Source organism: Colossoma macropomum, unplaced genomic scaffold (assembly GCF_904425465.1).
Source record: "Colossoma macropomum unplaced genomic scaffold, Colossoma_macropomum, whole genome shotgun sequence".
In the NCBI taxonomy this organism is placed as follows: Eukaryota; Metazoa; Chordata; class Actinopteri; order Characiformes; family Serrasalmidae; genus Colossoma; species Colossoma macropomum.
In genome coordinates this window covers 24,603,609-24,622,213 of record NW_023494793.1, presented here as the reverse complement: position 1 = coordinate 24,622,213, position 18,605 = coordinate 24,603,609, and the positions used below count along the sequence as shown (strand labels likewise).

General features: G+C 37.1%; 1 protein-coding gene across 2 annotated transcripts in view; it reads left to right on the top strand.

Moving 5' to 3' along the window:
* Window positions 1-18,605, top strand: part of dock5 (dedicator of cytokinesis 5) — a 78,376-nt gene continuing 59,771 nt past the window's right edge. For both annotated transcript variants that reach the window (XR_005007649.1, XM_036578909.1), the window contains exons 1-13: window positions 1-155; window positions 3,245-3,328; window positions 8,192-8,232; window positions 8,352-8,407; window positions 8,640-8,736; window positions 8,917-9,065; window positions 11,483-11,618; window positions 12,464-12,621; window positions 13,263-13,344; window positions 13,598-13,727; window positions 14,706-14,778; window positions 14,983-15,125; window positions 15,354-15,479. Coding sequence is in view for 1 of the 2 variants with exons in the window: in XM_036578909.1 (XP_036434802.1) it covers window positions 113-155; window positions 3,245-3,328; window positions 8,192-8,232; window positions 8,352-8,407; window positions 8,640-8,736; window positions 8,917-9,065; window positions 11,483-11,618; window positions 12,464-12,621; window positions 13,263-13,344; window positions 13,598-13,727; window positions 14,706-14,778; window positions 14,983-15,125; window positions 15,354-15,479 (1,318 nt within the window). In the remaining variant the exon portion in view is untranslated. The remainder of the gene's footprint in view (window positions 156-3,244; window positions 3,329-8,191; window positions 8,233-8,351; window positions 8,408-8,639; window positions 8,737-8,916; window positions 9,066-11,482; window positions 11,619-12,463; window positions 12,622-13,262; window positions 13,345-13,597; window positions 13,728-14,705; window positions 14,779-14,982; window positions 15,126-15,353; window positions 15,480-18,605) is intronic.

The window sequence follows — 18,605 nt, the reverse complement described above, 5'->3', positions numbered from 1 at the left end:
CAGCAAACAGTTCTTCGTATAACACCGGAACTGTGATGTCCAGACAGGGAAAACCGTGCTATCTGCTCCTGGTGTATATATTTATTTATTTTGTTCCACAAAGTTCTCCGCAATGTCTCGCTGGATTCCAACCAAAAAGGAGAAATATGGAGTTGGTAAGTCTTGGTAAAACTGTTATTCTGTTGTTGTGTTGAGGTATGTTTGTGTTTTACACACCCCTCGCCAATTCGCACGGGACCTGCTCAACAGTTAAGCAAGAAAGTCTAACTACATATTAAGTCACTTCTCTCGTGTTTTCACCCCGTTGTGACACCTTGTTGAATTAGTTGGCGGCAACACAAATAAAAATACGGCGAAATTTGTAGCAGTGAAAGGACAGATGATTATAAAACAAAGTCTTGGCTGACAGAAGCTTTCCATTGGTCACCGGTCAGCATTTTAGACCATTATTGCTTTTGATCGATACAACCGCTGAAAGGATTTTAAAATTCTATAGGGTTTAGCTGAAGATAGAAACCGTTTGTCCGCTGTTGTCAATTATGGATCCAGGTCTACATAGGCTTAAATTATGTGACACAGAGACTACACTGACTATTACTTTTGATTTGTCCTGCACTTGTGTAAATCACCGTTATATAAAAAGCCTAAAAAGCAGTGGCATGCTAACGTGTGGCGGTATGCAAATAAAATGGCCAGCCTGTGTTGTACAGTTTAAACACCAAGAGTTATTAATCAAATCTTTAACTGATCTCGTTTGAAGAGTAATATTAAACACCCATTGGCCTGTAGGTCTAATTAAACTTGCTTGCTACACTGCAAGAACAACTCTGGGCAGTATAATCAGGTTGTGTCTTGTATATCATAAACATTAACATTTACAATACATTAAACTCCATCTGACAAAAATGCAGCTTCAATGATCATTCAGATGGTCAGTTTAAGCATTCAATAATCGTTCAATCGTTCAAATGGCCAGTTTAATCTCTCGCGTGTATGTTCTTTGCTGGAACGTCCTTAAAGGCATTGTAATCTGTTTATTTAAGTATCAAACATTATTCAGCCTTAGCTATTTCTGACGCCAAGTGTTAATACTATTTGAAGGTCTTTTGTTGTTGATGAGGTAATGTTGGGAAAAGTTTTCACATTTGAGTGTCAGTTTTAACATGTAGTGCCTCAAATATGTCGTGTGCACAATCTAGCAAAACACAGAACAAAACTTTGTTATACCTATGAAAGTTGCTCATTGTCTGTTGTTACAAAGTAGTCTAGGTGGCATGTCAGTGTTTGACAAATTATGTTGAACTAGCTCCAGATTTTTAAGTACAGTTATCTGTTTTTGGAAGCTGTCTGGAGCTTTTTGTTAATATTGAAGAAGAATAGGTGTTTGGTTTGTAATGCTTGCATGCAGTAAGAAAACAGGCAGTCAAGCCTGTAATAAAGACTGCAGGCCAAATGTATCATCATGGACCCCAGGTTTCATATTACACACTACCTTATTAACACCCAGAAGGCTGACAGAGAAGGCTCTGCGTGAGAGCATTCTGGATTTGCTCAGTCTGTCAAGATTCTGGAAGGGGAGCTACACTTGTGTACCTTACCTGCCAGTGCTTTTGTAGTTAACAGATGGATCCTTCTGCCACCATGGCCCATTTGGCACACACAGAATCACACACTTTTGTCTAGTTTGTGAAGGTTGTAGTCTAGACATAGACACTTTACTTCACAGTCTGGGTGGACAGACCGTAGTCATTTCTCTCTCGGTTTGCTTCTAACAGTTTGCTTCTGATGATATTTCTGGAGTAAGTGATTGACAGAAGCATGACAGCATTTTGCAGCTTATATAGGCTGCTTCATCTCTGAATGAGCAAACTGTCAGTCAGAAGATGAGGAGGTTTTTTTTCTCCTTAATGGTTGGGTGTTTTAGAAGGAGCTTTGCACAGCATAGCCTGAGGTGTCTGAATCTGTTTCTCCTTCTTTTGCCACTCCTCTTGAAGACCTAGATTTGCATGGGTGTGGATACCGGAAAGGTAGCCATTTTGTCCACCTTCTGTGTAAATGATTAAGCTGAACCTGGTCAATATGGCCAGGTTTATAAGGCAACTCAAACCCTTTAAATGATGGCTAATAAAGTGACAAAGAAAAAATGTTTGTGATTTGGTCTGTGTATTTTCAGTTTTTTTATTACCTATAACATATATGTGTGTGTGACCAGAGGCGTGAAGTTCATTGGTATTAAGGAGGAGTGCAACAGCCTAATGAGTGAAAGCTTCCTGCCAGGAGTAGGGATCAGAGTGGAGCATGCCTGGACAAAGCCTCAATTATTTCTGGTTTAGGTAAAGGAGATGTGGAGTTAATGTAGTTCACTCAATTGTAATGTTGTATTATGTTTGTTTTATGTTTATATTAAATGTCTTTCGTACGGTATAGAAGATATTCTAATGTACACTTATCTGGGGTCTGTTATTTTTTGGTGTGTTTTTGTGTGCTTTTTTTCTGTTTAGGTTTTGTGTGTGTGTGTGTGTGTTGTGTTTCTATGCAAGTGTGCTCACATATTTTATATTTTACATTGTGGAGAGATCAGCATTCTATGATTCTACTTTAGAGTGAGAATGAGAAGAAAGGTTAATCTCTTTAACCACTAAGTGCCGAAATAGAACATACTCTTCAGTAAAATGAAGGGAACAGTAAACAAAGCACTTAGTTTGTTCTTGAGTTAGATAACACCTCTTGCCTATAGCCTCTAGTAGTAACATAGATATGAACTGGTGATAGAAACTGGAATGAATCAAATTGAAAGTAGGAGTGGGTGTTATGACTAAACATAATATCGCCATATTTGAACACATGTTTACAATACACTATGTATTACATTTACAATGATTTTCATTCTATGTTTCACATACTGTGCTCCACTAAAATGAAGAATATCTTTTTCATGAAACATGCAGTTGATCTGTGTTCTTTACATACTAACAGTCACTATATGTTTAGAAAAGTTATCATATTGTAATTTGTTGTGATAACAGTGTCATGTTGTCACATCACTTATCCATTTATTGTAAGCATTTCACTGAGTTCAGCACATGTTGCACCCAGATAAGAATGTGGAATGTAGGTGTAGGCACGTTCTCTTTGCTTTGCTCTCATATTCCCATGTTTAGTCAATAACAAATTAATGGTTGCAAAAAAACTTTTTTTTATTGTACTGCTTGCTCACTGTGTCTTTCTGGGTTTTTCCATCTAGCTATCTATAACTATGATGCAAAGGGGGAGAAGGAGCTGTGCCTACAGGTGGGGGACTCTGTGCACATACTTGAGATGTTTGAAGGTGAGTGTCAAGCTTGAACATGTCCTGATGGATCTGTTTGCATCCATGTTAAATGTGATACCGCAGTCTAAAGTACTGAGTAATATCCTGGATTTCAACTGTAGATTTACAACATGGAGCTTTCATATAAGTTGAATGTGACCATAAGGTTTAAAGTCTGCATTGTTCATGTTATTAGATGGTGTTTTTTCTTTTTTATTTTTTACTGCTACGATTGCTCATTCAAGTGTTATTTTGGGCTCATATACTGATAAACATTTAATCTCACTTGGAAATGGTGACTTGTAGCAATGATTTTTAGAGTTCTTTAAAGTCATTATTCTTTACTGGTTGTGCTAAAACCTCAGCTGAGCATATAATTTGATTTCTTACTTGCTTGATTGATTTTTTTTTTTTCATTTATCCCAATGGGTAAATTTGAATGCATGTGGTCATATTGATATATTATTATAATATTGTTAAAGGAAAGGTAATCTGTTATCCATAAAGTCAGATGTCTTATTTAAGAGTAGTAGTTGTCCTTTTTTCCTTTTACAGTAGTAATACAGTAATTCACTGTATTTCTGAGTAGCTGGCTGATGAGTTGAATCATGTGTGATGGAGCAGGGAAACAGGCAAATGCTGAAAATTGCAAGGGTGTTCCTGCACCTGACATCATGTTCTCTTACTGTTAATATTCTCTTACGGAGAAATGATAATGTGCACTTGTCTTTTTTGGGGTATGGACAAGGAGTTGAAAAGGTTTCACAGTGATGTTGAGACTGTGGCAGTCAGTGCTGCTACCTGTTTACGAAGTTAACCCACGCCATGAAGGATGCCTGTAATTGCGGTTTTCCAAACCTTGTTTTTCTATGCTTGTGCTCCACCCAGCGTGAAGTAAGAACTGGAATGCACAATACTAAGCAGTGTTTTCCTCCATTCTCCATTGTATTCGTTCATTATCAACAATTTCGGTACTCACTTTTGGTTGCCAGGCCTTTGAACTCAGACGTCTTAGTTTCAGGCGTTATTTCTCTTTTTTCCGCCAAAAAATTTTCACACAAGTCCCTAGAGTAGTAACCTGACTTTAGTTTGATAAGGTAATACAGCTAATGTTTCCAGTAAAGCCAGCAATAGTAACTCCAAAACCTGTACATCCATTATATACATATTTATATACATATATAATGGCCAAAAGTCACCTACACATTACACAGCTTTTATGACATCCGGTTCTAAATTCATAGGCATTAATATAGAGTTAGTAACAGCTTCTGAGCCTCAGGACCAGGCAACCCTGCTCTGTAACTTTACATGGTCTGCCACTTTGTGGTCTGAGTTGCCGTGGTTCCTAAACCTTTCCACTTTTCAGTGGTACGGTGGCATCCATACAGTACCATGCTTGAATTCATCCTGCCCTATATAAATACATACATACACACACACACAAACATACATATATATATATATATATATATATATATATATATATATATATATATATATATATATATATATATCTCACACACAGTGGTGGATGAAGTACACAAATCATGTACTTGAGTTAAAGTAGAGATACCCAAGGTAAAATATTACTCCAGTAAAAGCAGAAGTCCTCCCTTAAGACCTCCACTTGAGTAAAAGTACAAAAGTATTCTCCTTCAAATGTACTTAAGTATCAAAATTAAAAGTACTAAAAGATTAATTATGACTTTAATTTTTTGGATTTACATTTTTGTAAGAAGACCCTTGCCTTATTAACTCATTATTGGTGAAAATACTCTAGTGTCACTCTTGGCAAACCAATCTTTTAATAGAATAGCATTAATTAGTCTGTCACTGATATCTATTAAAATAATCATAAACACAAAACACTAAAGGCAAACAATTTCCATTAGGTAGAACCAAGTGGCTATGAAATAACTTTTTGCAAGCAAGCAAAGTTTCAGTTTAAGATTTATTTGCAACTTAGTTACAAGTTTAAGTTTAATAAAAACTTGCTTTAAACACAGGTTCACAACTGTGTTTTCCTTTACTATATTGCATCTGTAAGTTCATAAACATAAACTAACAAAAACAAATTTACTATAACATGAAAAAGTGTTTGTATAAATTCAGATAAAAGAAGCATGCCAGTGACAAGTGCATATGTGTACATATTTCTATATTGTGGTCTATTTACACAAAGTTAGGTTAGTTCCATCATTTATGTTGGCATAGGCACTCCCAAAATTTTACGCTGCTGCACTGACGTTGAAACATACAACGGCGTTTTAGGGCCACTGTTAATAAAAATAAAAATAGTAGACTCTGAGAATATAGTTGTAATATTTAGAGAAAAAAAGTCGTAAAATTACGACATTAAAGTGGCATTAATACCAGGAAAGGTCGCAATATTGTGGCCAAATCTCCATACCATCCAAAGAGGGCATGAAGTTTCACAGACAATGAGAATGATAATCAAAATGATCGATCCACAAAGAGACAAGAGTGTGTGGAACTCTGGCGCCAGTACAGCAACCCAGAGACCCCAACGCATTATGGCAGCCCCCCAGTTAGCCCGCTTTATCCTCCAAATATTACGACTTTATTCTCAAAATTTTACAAATTATTTCTCTAAATATTACGACTTCTTTCTCAAAATAGTATGATTTTTTTCTCTAAATATTGCGACTTTGTTCTCGAAGTCTACTATTTTTATTTTTATCAACAGTGGCCCTAAAACGCCATCGTGGAACCGTATGCTTGCACTAGGTAGGTATGTCCAACAGGTCAAAACAAGCTCAAAACAAAGTGTGCGCTGTACCCCGATTGGTGTGCTTGCTTCACGCTTCTTTCGTTTTGAGTTTGAAAAATGTTAACATAACACATAAGCCTAAAGGAACGACAGATTTTGCATAATGTAGTGGTGTAAAAAGTAAGATATTTGACTTTGAAATGTAGTGGAGTGAAGGTAAAAAGTCACCAAAAATGGAAATACTTCAGTACAGATACATGGAAGAATTACATTTACTTCGTTACTGTCCACCACAGTGTGTGTGTGTGTGTGTGTGTGTATATGTGTGTATGTATGTAACGATAATAATAACGATAATTATCGCGATATAACTTTTCCTCGATAGAGCGATAAGAAAGGTTCGATAAAGTTTCGATATAATACTCCATTCTCACACTTCCACCTTCTAGCGAAAACCCTGGTGGCGTTTTCTACTGCAAAGAAAGCAACACCACTCTGCTGTCGCCAGGAGAGGGCGCACTTCCGAGTTTTTCGACATGATTAGAGAGGGAGGGGCGACGAGTGAGTCTTTAGTAACGTCTGAAACGCGGAGTTATAAATTCCATGTTTGAGTGGAGCGACCGGCAATCTGTTTTCCTGTGACCAAGTGTGAGTGACGAGATCAGTGGTGTAACTGTACTGTCCTACAGTGAACTCACCTCTTTACTAACATTCTAACAAGCTTTAGCAGCGTTAAATCACATCTGCTCCTCTCAACTAAAGCGCTGTTACAGCGCTCAAAAAGTCATATTTTAGTATTAGTGCATTTCCAAGCAACGAAAGTGAAAGGAAGAAGTGGGTTCATGCAAGTTACAGCCCTGATTTAACGAAAATAAACTGAGGAAGATGTGAGGCATTGGAAAGCAGGAGAGCGCTGTCTTTCCAGGCTAGCTGTTTTTTAGCAGATGGTTAACTTGAAGCAGCGCTCCGTCACTCACACAACACGGCGAATGGATGATACTGTACATCAAACAAGACACAGAAGCACCGCTTTCAGTTTAAACATACTTAAAAGGACGACTCCGTTTGTCTGGTGTTAGAATAGAGAAACCCAGTCGTCGCTAGCTGGTATTTGAATACTGTGATGTGCTCTGACATGGATGTGGCAGGAGTGCCTGCAGTAAGGCGGTGTGATCCATGTACCGAGTCAGCTAATGTTCGCTGTTCGTACTAAACTGACATTGTTGAGAAACTAAACAGTTGTTTAGCATTTGTAATGGGATAGCCGAGCATCTGTTTTCTTTCTTAAATTATGAATATTACAAAAACTGCGGCTGTGCTTTTCCAGCTGATAAAAACAGCTGGCCAGACACTTCCTCCCACTGTCCCATGACAGATTTGTGAAATATCCCACTGTTTGCCGAGTGTTTGTCATGTTCCGACCATAACGGATAGTTTAAAACAGCAATTAACCAGCCAGGAGCAAAAATCAGCCTTCAAACTTGAAAGAAATAATGATTTGACATTTATCGCGATATGTATCGATATCGAACGATATGAAATTTTGTTTATCGTGATAACATTTTTGGCCATATATATATATATATATACATATATATATATATATATAAATAAATGTGTGTATGTATAGATCTATATCTGTGTGTGTGTGTGTGTGTGTGTGTATATATGTATATATATATATATATATATATATATATATATATATATATATATATATATATATATATATATATATATGAAATGAACTGGCTTAAAGCAGCAATATACATTTCTCAGAATTGACAGTGGCATTAACGTGACTTATAAGGCATTCACTTGAATTTACTGATACCTACAGATACTGCTCTCTCGGAGTATGAAACGCAACCTGATTTACACAGTTTTTATTGTTAAATAAATACAAAAACAAATAAAAGATTACTCAATCATCAAAATAATCCACAGATTTCTCAGTTACTAATATAATCAATAGCAACAGCCATAAAATTAATCATAGTAGTGAAATAAATCTCTGTGAACTATTTACAGTGAACGTCCTTTAGTGCAACAGAGTAATGACATCTTTTTAGAGTCGTTTTCTAATAACACCCCCCACCCACCCCCCCCAATCTCTGTCTGTCTTTCTCTTTCTCACATTTTGTCAGGGTGGTACCGAGGATACACTCTACGGCAGAAATCACAAAAGGTGTTGTGTTTAATTATATTTTTGTGATAAACATAAGATCAATAAATATTAGATAAGCGATTAATAACAATGGTGAAGTGTAGGTGTTTAGTGCTTATGTGTTCTGTTTCATGTCAAAGGGCATTTTCCCAGCCACCTATATCCACTTGAAAGAAGCTAAAGTTGAAGGGACAGGGTAAGACATAATGACATAAAGTTTCCTTTTGGACAACAGTGCATTTGGTGCTGCTTAACTGTTTCTTGTTTCACACTGACTTGTTCTTCAGCTAAATAAGGTTCACTGAGAGAAATTATTTCTGCTAGTCATTGCTAACCTGTTTTAAAAATCCAGTTTGTCTTTACATTTAACATTATGTCTATATCATTTATACCATATCTGAACCATATCCATTTCTTTCTCTATATAGAAAAAAGGAGACAGTAATACCTACGGATTTGCCCCTGGTACAGGAACTGGGTGCTACCCTAAGAGAATGGGCACAATTATGGCACAGTCTTTATGTGGTAATGTGGATATGTCTTCATTTTGTTGTAACTTGTTTTCCGTAACATTTTCCTCAGTTTTAACACTGATTTTAACCATGAATTCTTGACCTATGTTTGGTATAACAATCAACAAAGACAAACACCATTGGCAATGTTTTGTAAAATGTGCTATCATTTTCACACTTGTTTCTACAACAGAACAATAAGACCACACTGTTCCGGAGTGTTCAGCAGATGGCCTACAGTCTGATTGAATATCGCTCACAGATTGTGTCAGGAACACTTCCCAAGGATGACCTCGTAGAGCTCAAGAAAAAAGTCACAGCAAAAATTGATTATGGAAACAGGTATTATGTCACTTCTCCAAAAGTCTTTGAGCACCCCTCCAAAGACTTCACAGTGGTGTTTCCAGCCTGTCATGACTTTCAGATTTACAATCATTGTTATGTTTCAGCTGGTTTTTTACATTTTTTTATTTTAACCCAATTTTCTCCCCAATTTAGTCGTCTCCAATTCCACCCGCTAGTTAGGACTCCCCCGATCACACGATACTATCAATGCTAGGAGGGCGAGGCTTGCGTTGAATAGCATCACGTTAAGTGATGGGGGGAGAAGGAGGGGCCATCCTACCTACCCAGAGAGAGCGAGGCCAATTGTGCTCTCTTGGACTCCTGGCTACTGGTGGCTGTAGCATCACCAGGGATCGAACTCGCGATCTCCTGATGATAGGGCCAATGCTTAGACAGTTGCGCCACTCGGGAGCCCATTTCAGCAGTTCTTGACATGAGATAAACAATGTAGTATGCAGTACATAAATTGCTGAATGTTAGCTTTAATTCAAAAGTGTTTACGTTCAAATTAGATGAACCATGCAGGAATATCCATTTTTATACCTTTAGTATTTGGTTGTAAATCCTTTGCATTTGATGACTCAGTCTGCAACCATAGACCCTGTATCTCCCCTGGTGATACCAAATCTATTATGTAAACATTTTCACTTCTTTTAGGGCGTTTTCACACCCGAAAGTCCGGGTCAAGGTTCGAACCGAGGTTCATATTTTTGTTACATAAAATTTGATAAATTTGATCCATGTAGTTTTGGGTTCACATTGCAATTTATCGAGCATACTAAAGAACTTTGCATGACACACCACGCATCTGACGCTGGCGTATTTCCAATTCAGCAGGTAGCCTTTTCCGTTTCAATGGAGAAAAATTAATATCGTCTCTCTCACCACTCAGAAAATAGGAATAGAATTCGATATTTTTATGCATTTTTTATTTTTTTTTTCTTTTAAGCAAAATACTTTTGGACCCAATGAAATGATTTTAAATATACACTTTAATATTTCATCTCCTCCTCTGCCCATGTGCTACCCCTGCTCATTTTACTTCTCTCCCGGTTCTTTTTCTTCTTCTATTGTTTAACGGGTGATGATAACTTGCCTCAACTTTCTGTAATTGGTGCAAAAGACTGAACCATCCAAAAAAGTGTTTTCACACTGCAGATGAACCAAATCTGGTTTAGTTTGATCTGGACTGAGACCACCTCTTTTGGTCGGACCAAATTGTGGACCTTTGGTCTGGGCCATGGTCCTAGACACCTCTCACACCTCTTTTTTTGGTTCGGACCAAACAAGGTAGGTATGAAAGCATCCTTAATGTATCTGTGTTTACATCCTGTAGTGTTTTTGGTTTGTTCAACAGTAGGAGTCAACCCACTAAGTATATCCTTTGGTCATCAGATAAGTTGGCCTGCCAGATATTTGCTATTGTACTTTTGCATTCTTACTTCTTAACAAAATACCAGATCATAGTTTTTGTCAAACCTAATATTTTAACTACATTACCATTCAGAATTCATTTGTTGTTTCAGTAATTGCTATTTTGTTCATTAATACCTTACAGAGTGTAGATTGAAATAGGCACCAGAAAGTATTTTTAGATGTTTTATTCAGTGTTTCAAGATTTTAGGAAAAACAAATTAGATATGTGAATGATAATGTGATTACCCGCCTTAAGATTGCCAGTTCTCAAATATAAAGTATTCTGGATATTAATTTTATTCTGACTTGAATCTCAGTCTTATATACAGCTTTCTTTATTATCATTCATGTATCAGCTTTATTTTGGACACATCTAAAATTTCTTCTTACAAATTATTTGAAACCTATGAAGTTGTAGAGTAGTAGCATGATATTAGAATTTTATCGGCAACAAAATTAGTTTTATATGATTAAATCAATGAATCAAAATGTTTGTTTGATGATTCCAAACCTTTGAATGGTAGTTTCTCTGAAAGATTTATTATTTATGATCAGCCTCATGGAGGCCTTCTTTATTGGTGCTCACACTCTTTTAGTTGTGTTAAGAGATATTGGCAATAATGACAGTAGGATCAGCTGTAGGCCTTTTGTTATTCATCTTGCGCATATACTAACAATGCATCCACACACAACTGGCCAAGAGACAATGGAGCAAATTATATTACTATTCACCCCCCAAACCAAGAGGACTACATATGAAAAGTAACACCACACAAAAAGTTACACACTGTCTAGTATTTTTGTACTTCTTTGCATTGTTTCACCTCTGTTCACATAGAAAAGAAGTATAAAACAAAGGCTGAATGATGTATACACTTTTAGAATAAGGCTAATTTTTCTTAAAATTCACATGCTTCAATATTGTTACTTTTTGCTATTGTAGTTTTTTAATGCTTAACTAGTATTAAATATGTTTCTGCTGTTCTGCTGTTGTACAGGATCCTGGGGCTGGACTTGGTGGTTCGTGATGAGGCTGGGAACACATTAGAGCCAGAATGCACCAGTACAGTCAGTTTATTCAGAGCCCATGAGTCTGCTTCCCGCAGTATTGATGAGCGGATACAGGAAGAGAAGGTTTTTTTTAGTTATTTTTATTCTAGATTTTTTTCTGTTGTTATTTTTCAAGCTTTACAGAAAGAAAATCTTAGACCTTATGCCAGCTTATTGAGTTCTTTTGCAGTGCAGAGCATCCAAAAACATTCTGTTTTAGACTGATGTGATAGAAAAGAGAAAGATGTTATTCCAGAATATGAAATGTATATACATAATATACACTATATCCACTTGATGGAGACAAATGTAAACAATTTCACAGCAGACCTGTAGTACATCAAGATATTTTTGTGAACACCTATAATACTAGCCATGACTCAGTAGACCTTTGTTTACACATGATTATTTTCAAGATGTTTAAAGTGTGATTATGCATGTTTAAAGGTTTACAAGAGTCACAAACAGCATTTTAGTAAAGCTTTTGGGGTGGGCAATATTACAAAATTTTATTTTTATTGTGATAAATTATGTGACAATACACTGTAGACTGTTTCATTCATCGGTTTAATTATTATTATTATCATTATTATTATTATAGTATTTTTACATGTGGCATTACAGGTTCTATTATGTCTATTGCAACTTACTAAATCTTGAATTGAAATTATCTTGCTTTAATGTTTTTGCCATATCGCCCATCACCCAGTAAAGCTTAAGTCAGGATTGAGTTTCTTCTCTACAACACTAGTATGTTTTAACTCTTAAATCTTACTTAAATACAATTTACTTGCTGTTTAGACCTTAAGGTAAGGTATTTCAGAAATGTGAATAAAAATCAGATTTGCATTTCTAAATGAAACTTTACTTGAGCAATCTCTATGAACAAAAGTGCTGAACACAATTGTGCCTTCTCTGGTCCTCTCCAGACACGTCTCCAGAACCTTGCCATGCGTCGACAGTCTCTCTTTAGTACAGCACACACCTATAGCCTCCTTATGAACCTCAAGAACTTTGTCTGCAACATTGGTGAAGATGCAGAGCTGCTTGTGTCCCTCTATGACCCAGACCAGTCTGAGTTCATCAGGTCAGAACCATTCTGAGCAAAAATTCTGTGCTTTTACAGGAATAACTTTTAGAATGGGGAATTCTTAGAGTACTGCCTCAACTAACGGCTGCAGTTAAGGAATTCTTGGCTGATTTATTAATTTTCTCTTCATAAAAAAAATATTTAAGCCTATATATGTTGTGCACCATCTCTGCACCACATATCCATAAATATTGTTGCTATGTTTGCACAGTGCTGATGATAATACTAGATATTGAGAGAAATTGCCTTGAGTGATAATTGACTTGTATGCTAATGCATGAAAAGAAGTTTTTTCTTTTATGGTGTGTGGTTGGGGGCTGTTTGTGTTTATTGTATTTTTTGTGTGAACTGGTTCATTGTGTCTTGTGTCCTTTGTTATCATTGCTTCTTCTGTTCTTTCTGTTGTTGTCTGCATAGCTGTTTTGTGTGAAATAGCCTTGTAATGTCACAGTTACTTGTGATATTTGCCCTTGTTACATAAAAGGATACTCTGTTCTGAGAAAGGTTCTAGAAGGGGCAAATTCCAGGCTTCTGAGTGGACTAAATAGCATATGCAATGTGCGGTCATGCTTCAAACTTGATTTAAAAATACAAGAACATTGTAGGTTTTATGGTCTTTTTCTGCTTGACTTTCTCAGTGAAAATTTCCTGGTACGGTGGGACAGTAAAGGCATGCCTAAAGAGATTGAAAAACTCAACAACCTGCCAGCACTTTTTACGGTAATGCATATTCTTCTAATCTCATGTACCCTCTATATAGAAAAATTGTGGTACATGACAGACTTTGCGTCATAGGTTCAGATGGTATAGTTTCATTTGCACATAACTATAAGAGAAAAAAAGTTTATGCATATGAATAGAGTCAGACAAAGTGTCTTATGAATATTGTGCACAGTTTTAGGTTAATTTAGGTTATTTTGTGTTATTCTGTGTCATGAGTTGAGTTGTTCCTCTGTTATCTCCTTTTGTGAAGGACCTTAGCAGCAGCGATCTGATCAGGCCCCATCTGTTCCTGGTGTGTCAGATCATCCGAGTTGGCTGCATGGAGCTAAAAGAAGGCAAGAAGCACACTGGTGGTCTGCGGAGGCCTTTTGGAGTAGCAGGTCATACATTCACTTTTCTAACTGCACAATGATCTAAATGTACAAAATGCTCTTTAAGTTCCAACTGTTTTCATTCTACCTGAGAAGTCAACCACAAAGGACATGTTCAAGTCATGTGGATGTTACATACCAAGCTAAACATTACAAAATATTAGTTTACCTTTAGGACATGTTTTTTGCATATTGGTCATGCATTGGTTTTTTGCATATTAGTTGTGTCTGTTTGGTGACCAAATTGGCACGAATTGTAATTACTAATGCAACTTTAAATTGCCAGCCCATGGAAGGTTCTAAAGCATATAGTGGACATGTTTGTTAATTTGAATTCAGGAGTGCTTGTTGAAGTGAAATTATTTTTTTTTCTGTGGTGATAAGTGCTGTGTCTTTTTAAGAAAAATAAACAGCCCCACCTCCTATGCTTGAAAGGCTAATGGACCATAGCACAGTTTAGAGAACCTTTTTGAGGCTTCAGGTCTTCCATCATTGCCAGGTCACTTTCGGTCTACTTTGAGCAAAGCTTTTGTGGAAACTTACTGTTAGTTTTGTGTTTGTGGTTTTAGTAGTAAACAGGTTGCACACTTATGTAAAGTGCCTTGTATTTTCTGTCTTTGAATCATTTTAACTGAAGGTTTAGCTTGAGCCTGGCTTGATGCAGCATTTTTTGCTTTCTTCTAACGAAAAAAAATAGAGGAATATTTCAATACATCATTGTCAGCAGCATCAGTTTCTTGATACACAGGGCTAGTCATGGACTACTAGGCATTTTTAACAGATGATTCTGTAATACTGTTTTTCCTGTTTCTGTATGTGTCATTATGTTGCTTGTGGTATTCATCAGTCCTGTGTCAGCAAAATAGCTTAAGCATTTTGCTAACATCCATAATTATTAGTAAATGTTTTTTTAGGGCTTTTGTTATAAAATATTATTTATACCTCAAATGTGGTTAATTGGCTCTTATGTGAGTATTATGCCCACAGTGATGGATATCACAGACATTTCTCATGGGAAAGTAGATGATGAAGAGAAGCAGCATTTCATCCCCTTTCAGCAGTGAGTGTCTGCACTACCTTCAACCACATTTGTTAACATATTGTCATTTAAGATTGAGACTAAACCTTTCTGAACTCAGAGAATTGTTCTTTGCTTTATGCATGTTCACTCCTTAGGTTATAAAGTGTTTGCTCTAAATTAGTCCATTTCCCTGGTATTGCTAATTCTATCAAAGCCATTGTCCTTGCCTTTCCTTTACTTCAGGATTGCCATGGAAACGTACGTCCGCCAAAGGCAGTTGATCATGTCCCCTCTCATCCCTTCTCGTGTTATTGGAGAAAATGAGCCTCTTACAGCTGTTTTTAACAAAGTCATTGCTACACGAGAGGTCAACCACAAAGGACAGGGTAAAGACAGTGGGCAGATGTTTTAGTAGCTGCATCTATTTTTGTGACTCCCGACAGGTGTGTAATTTGAAGAGATCTAACGGTTCACAACATAAGCACAAATAGTGTGTCTAAGAAAGACTGAGGATAGTCACCAAATGAAAAATGGAAAAACAAGATTACTCTGTTTTAAGGCTGTAGTACCATATAGTACCATATATATGCTTCTTTTTTTGTCTGGACTTTCAGGTCTATTTGTGACCCTAAAGCTCCTCCCGGGAGATCTGTCCCAGGTTCAGAAGGACTATCCTCACTTTGTGGATCGCGCAACAGCCATAGTGAGGAAAATGGGCTTCCCTGAAATCATCCTCCCAGGTTGGTAGGCTCATTTTTAAGTGCTTGAAACAACATGGTTGCTTATCTGTGAGTAACTCACTATTTTTCAGACACCTAAACATCCAACTTTTAATGAACTAGTGTAATGTCATTTGTGTCCACGTCATTCTTCTCGTGTGTCCAGTATAGCTCTTGTGGGTGATACACAATGTGCAATGAATCATATGACTGGAACCAGGTTCTATGTTTTTTTTGACAACAAACACTCAAGATGGATTTGACATTAAAAGAAGGATCGTTATGCAAAAAAGAACCTAATTTTTTGAGGTTTTGGGCTGTTTTTCCTCCCAAATGAATGAAATGAAATGAGCTGAATAGGACAGTCCAAAAGATAGGACCTAGGACCATAGAGGATCTGGAGAGATTTCTGTATTGAGTAGTTGTCTAAAATGTATGTGTGTGTGTGTGTATACATGTGTGGATTTTCCTTAACTAAATTTATTTTAATTAAAGGTTGTTATGATATATATATATATATATATATATATATATATATATATATATACAGGGAGATTCAAAAAAGAGAAAGAAAGAGGCCCTGAATTTTCTGTAATAACTCTCGCTAGGATGAAGCAATGTGAACGAAACAGTGTGCAATGTGCTCCTCAGTATATGGAGCTTCGAAAAAGCCGGGATGCCCCTGCGTCGGAGCAATGAGGTAGGCGCCGTTGTTCAGGCAAGGAACGTTCAGGAACATGGAGCGCTGCATTGAAATGTGTCTGGCAGAAATTGGAGATCACTTCCAGCATCGCATGTAATGCAATTGATTACACATACGTCAAGTTATGTAGCGTATTTATTTGGTTCAGGTTGCTTCATCCTAACGGGAGTTACAACAGAATATTCGGGGCCTTTTTCGAGTTAATCTCCCTATATATATATATATATATATATATATATATATATATATATATACCCACCACAGTATCTTGGGCTGCGGGACTAATTTTCAATGTTGCACGCAGGAGCGGGCAGGAAACCAGCTCACTGTAGGTGGAAGCAGGCCCGGGGATGCATGATGACATATTCCGCAAATTAATGAATAGCCTAAATAAACTAAAAAGATCACCAAATAATATATGTAAACAATATAACATGATAATAGTAAAACAGTTAAAATTAATGAAGTCATTCTAAAGAGTTGTGATGCAACCGATCACGTGAACAACGCGCATCAGTCCAACAGCCACAGCTGCTGAGCCCAGGAAAACACAAAAAATAACCGTTGTGGTTTAACTGCTTTGTGTTTATCAGAAACAAATGGCGTATGGTGAAGTTACTTCACGTTTACATGCAGCCCAATAATCCGTTAATAATCCGACTAATAGCTCAGTCGGAATAGAATACGTCCATGTATACACTTCAATTGGAATAGACGATTGAGGCCATTCAGAATACAGTTTCTATCCGATTGAAAGAGGTGGGTAATCCTGTAAATAATCTGTTACATAGAATAACAATAGCCATGTAAACGCCTGTATCTGATTGCATTTCCAATCGGAACGTGTAAGTACGTTCGCATGTGCGTTCGCGTCATAGCAAAAGCAGACAACTCATAAATCGGCTCTGGCAAAGGTTTATAACGCTCAACATGGCGGGAGCAGAAACTGGTCTGCAGAGGAGATGAAGTTTATGCTTTGAGCTTTAAAAGACGGCGGTGGGACGGGCGTCCAGCTTATGTGTCTCAGAACACAATGTCTTCCTCTCGGCCTTCTTTAATAAGTACATGTGAGGTACATTTTTGAGTCTGACATATTTTTAAAGTAATTAAGAACACAAGCGCGCCAACTGAAAACTCCTCTCACGCTGACTGGACTCACGTGATGTTCGCTGTCATGGTAACGTTTACTCTAAGTGGTACTCCACGCATGCGCGTCATTTTGGATCAGATTACTTGTGCACATGTAAACGAAGACTTTCCATCAGATTGTTTAATAGAGTGTGCATATAAACACCTCAGTCTTAATCTGTAATCGGAATGTATTCAATCGGATTGGCAAAAATCTTTGCATGTGAACATAGTGAGCCTGATGACCATGACTGCTATGTTATTTAAGCAGAGGATAATGTATCTGTGAATAGACTGTCACATATTGGATGTCAGTTCGCCTTGACAGAACTGTGCGGGCAGGAGCGGGCCAAAACATTTTGGTTGCGTGCGGGAGTAGGGAAAAATGGTTTCGGTTTTTCTACGTCAGCAGGATGAAATCTTGCGGGAGTGGGGCTAAAAAAAACAGTCCCATGCAGACCTCTAATTCGAACAAGAATCTCTTGTGTGGGACAGGGAGGTTATCTGCTATGTTATCAAAGTACTTACAAGGCACACCCACATGAACAGCTAAACAACTGTTATCATTAACTATTGTAAAATGTGCTGAGCACTGAACAGTGCTGGCTACTGTGACGGCAAACACAACAAACTTAAATCATCACGTAGCTTTTGAGAACACCGTGTAAAATATTATAAATGTTTGTGACACTGAAGTTCAGTGTTCCGTTAAAGCTGTACTATGTAAGTTTTGTGGATTTGGAGCACTCTCTGGTGTGTAATTGTATGCAACGTGCAACAAAAGCATTTAATGAGGTTGGCCCCTTAACATAAGTCAGATCATTGTGAGCATGTTGAAAGAGTGTTTAAAGAGAACTCTGCCAAAACAATTGATGTGAACGATGTGCCTTCAGAGGATGTAGGTGAATTCTTTTATTGTCATCGTGTCTTCATCAGTAGAATGTTGGTTTTGCATTTGCAGGGCTTTACAGTGCAATGGTATTGTCAACTGTGCTTTGAGAAAATAATGCATGCAATAGACCATTGTGTGTGTTGTGTATGTGCATGTGTGCATCTTCATTCAAATATTTTGTCAAGTCAAAATGCTCATGGAAGCTGTAGTCAGTTATTCCTGTTCATTTATTCAAAAGCTATTTTAAGCATGTGGCGTGTGCAGTATTCAACAATATTTCCCCACTGCCCAAGGGAGGATACCACATTTATTGAAGGCTGAAAAAAGTGAGGTGCACAATGGTGTTTTTCTTTCTTGGCTTGCTAAATAACCAAATGTCTTTCTTGCTAATTATACATAACATAACGAAACAAGGAAAAACGTC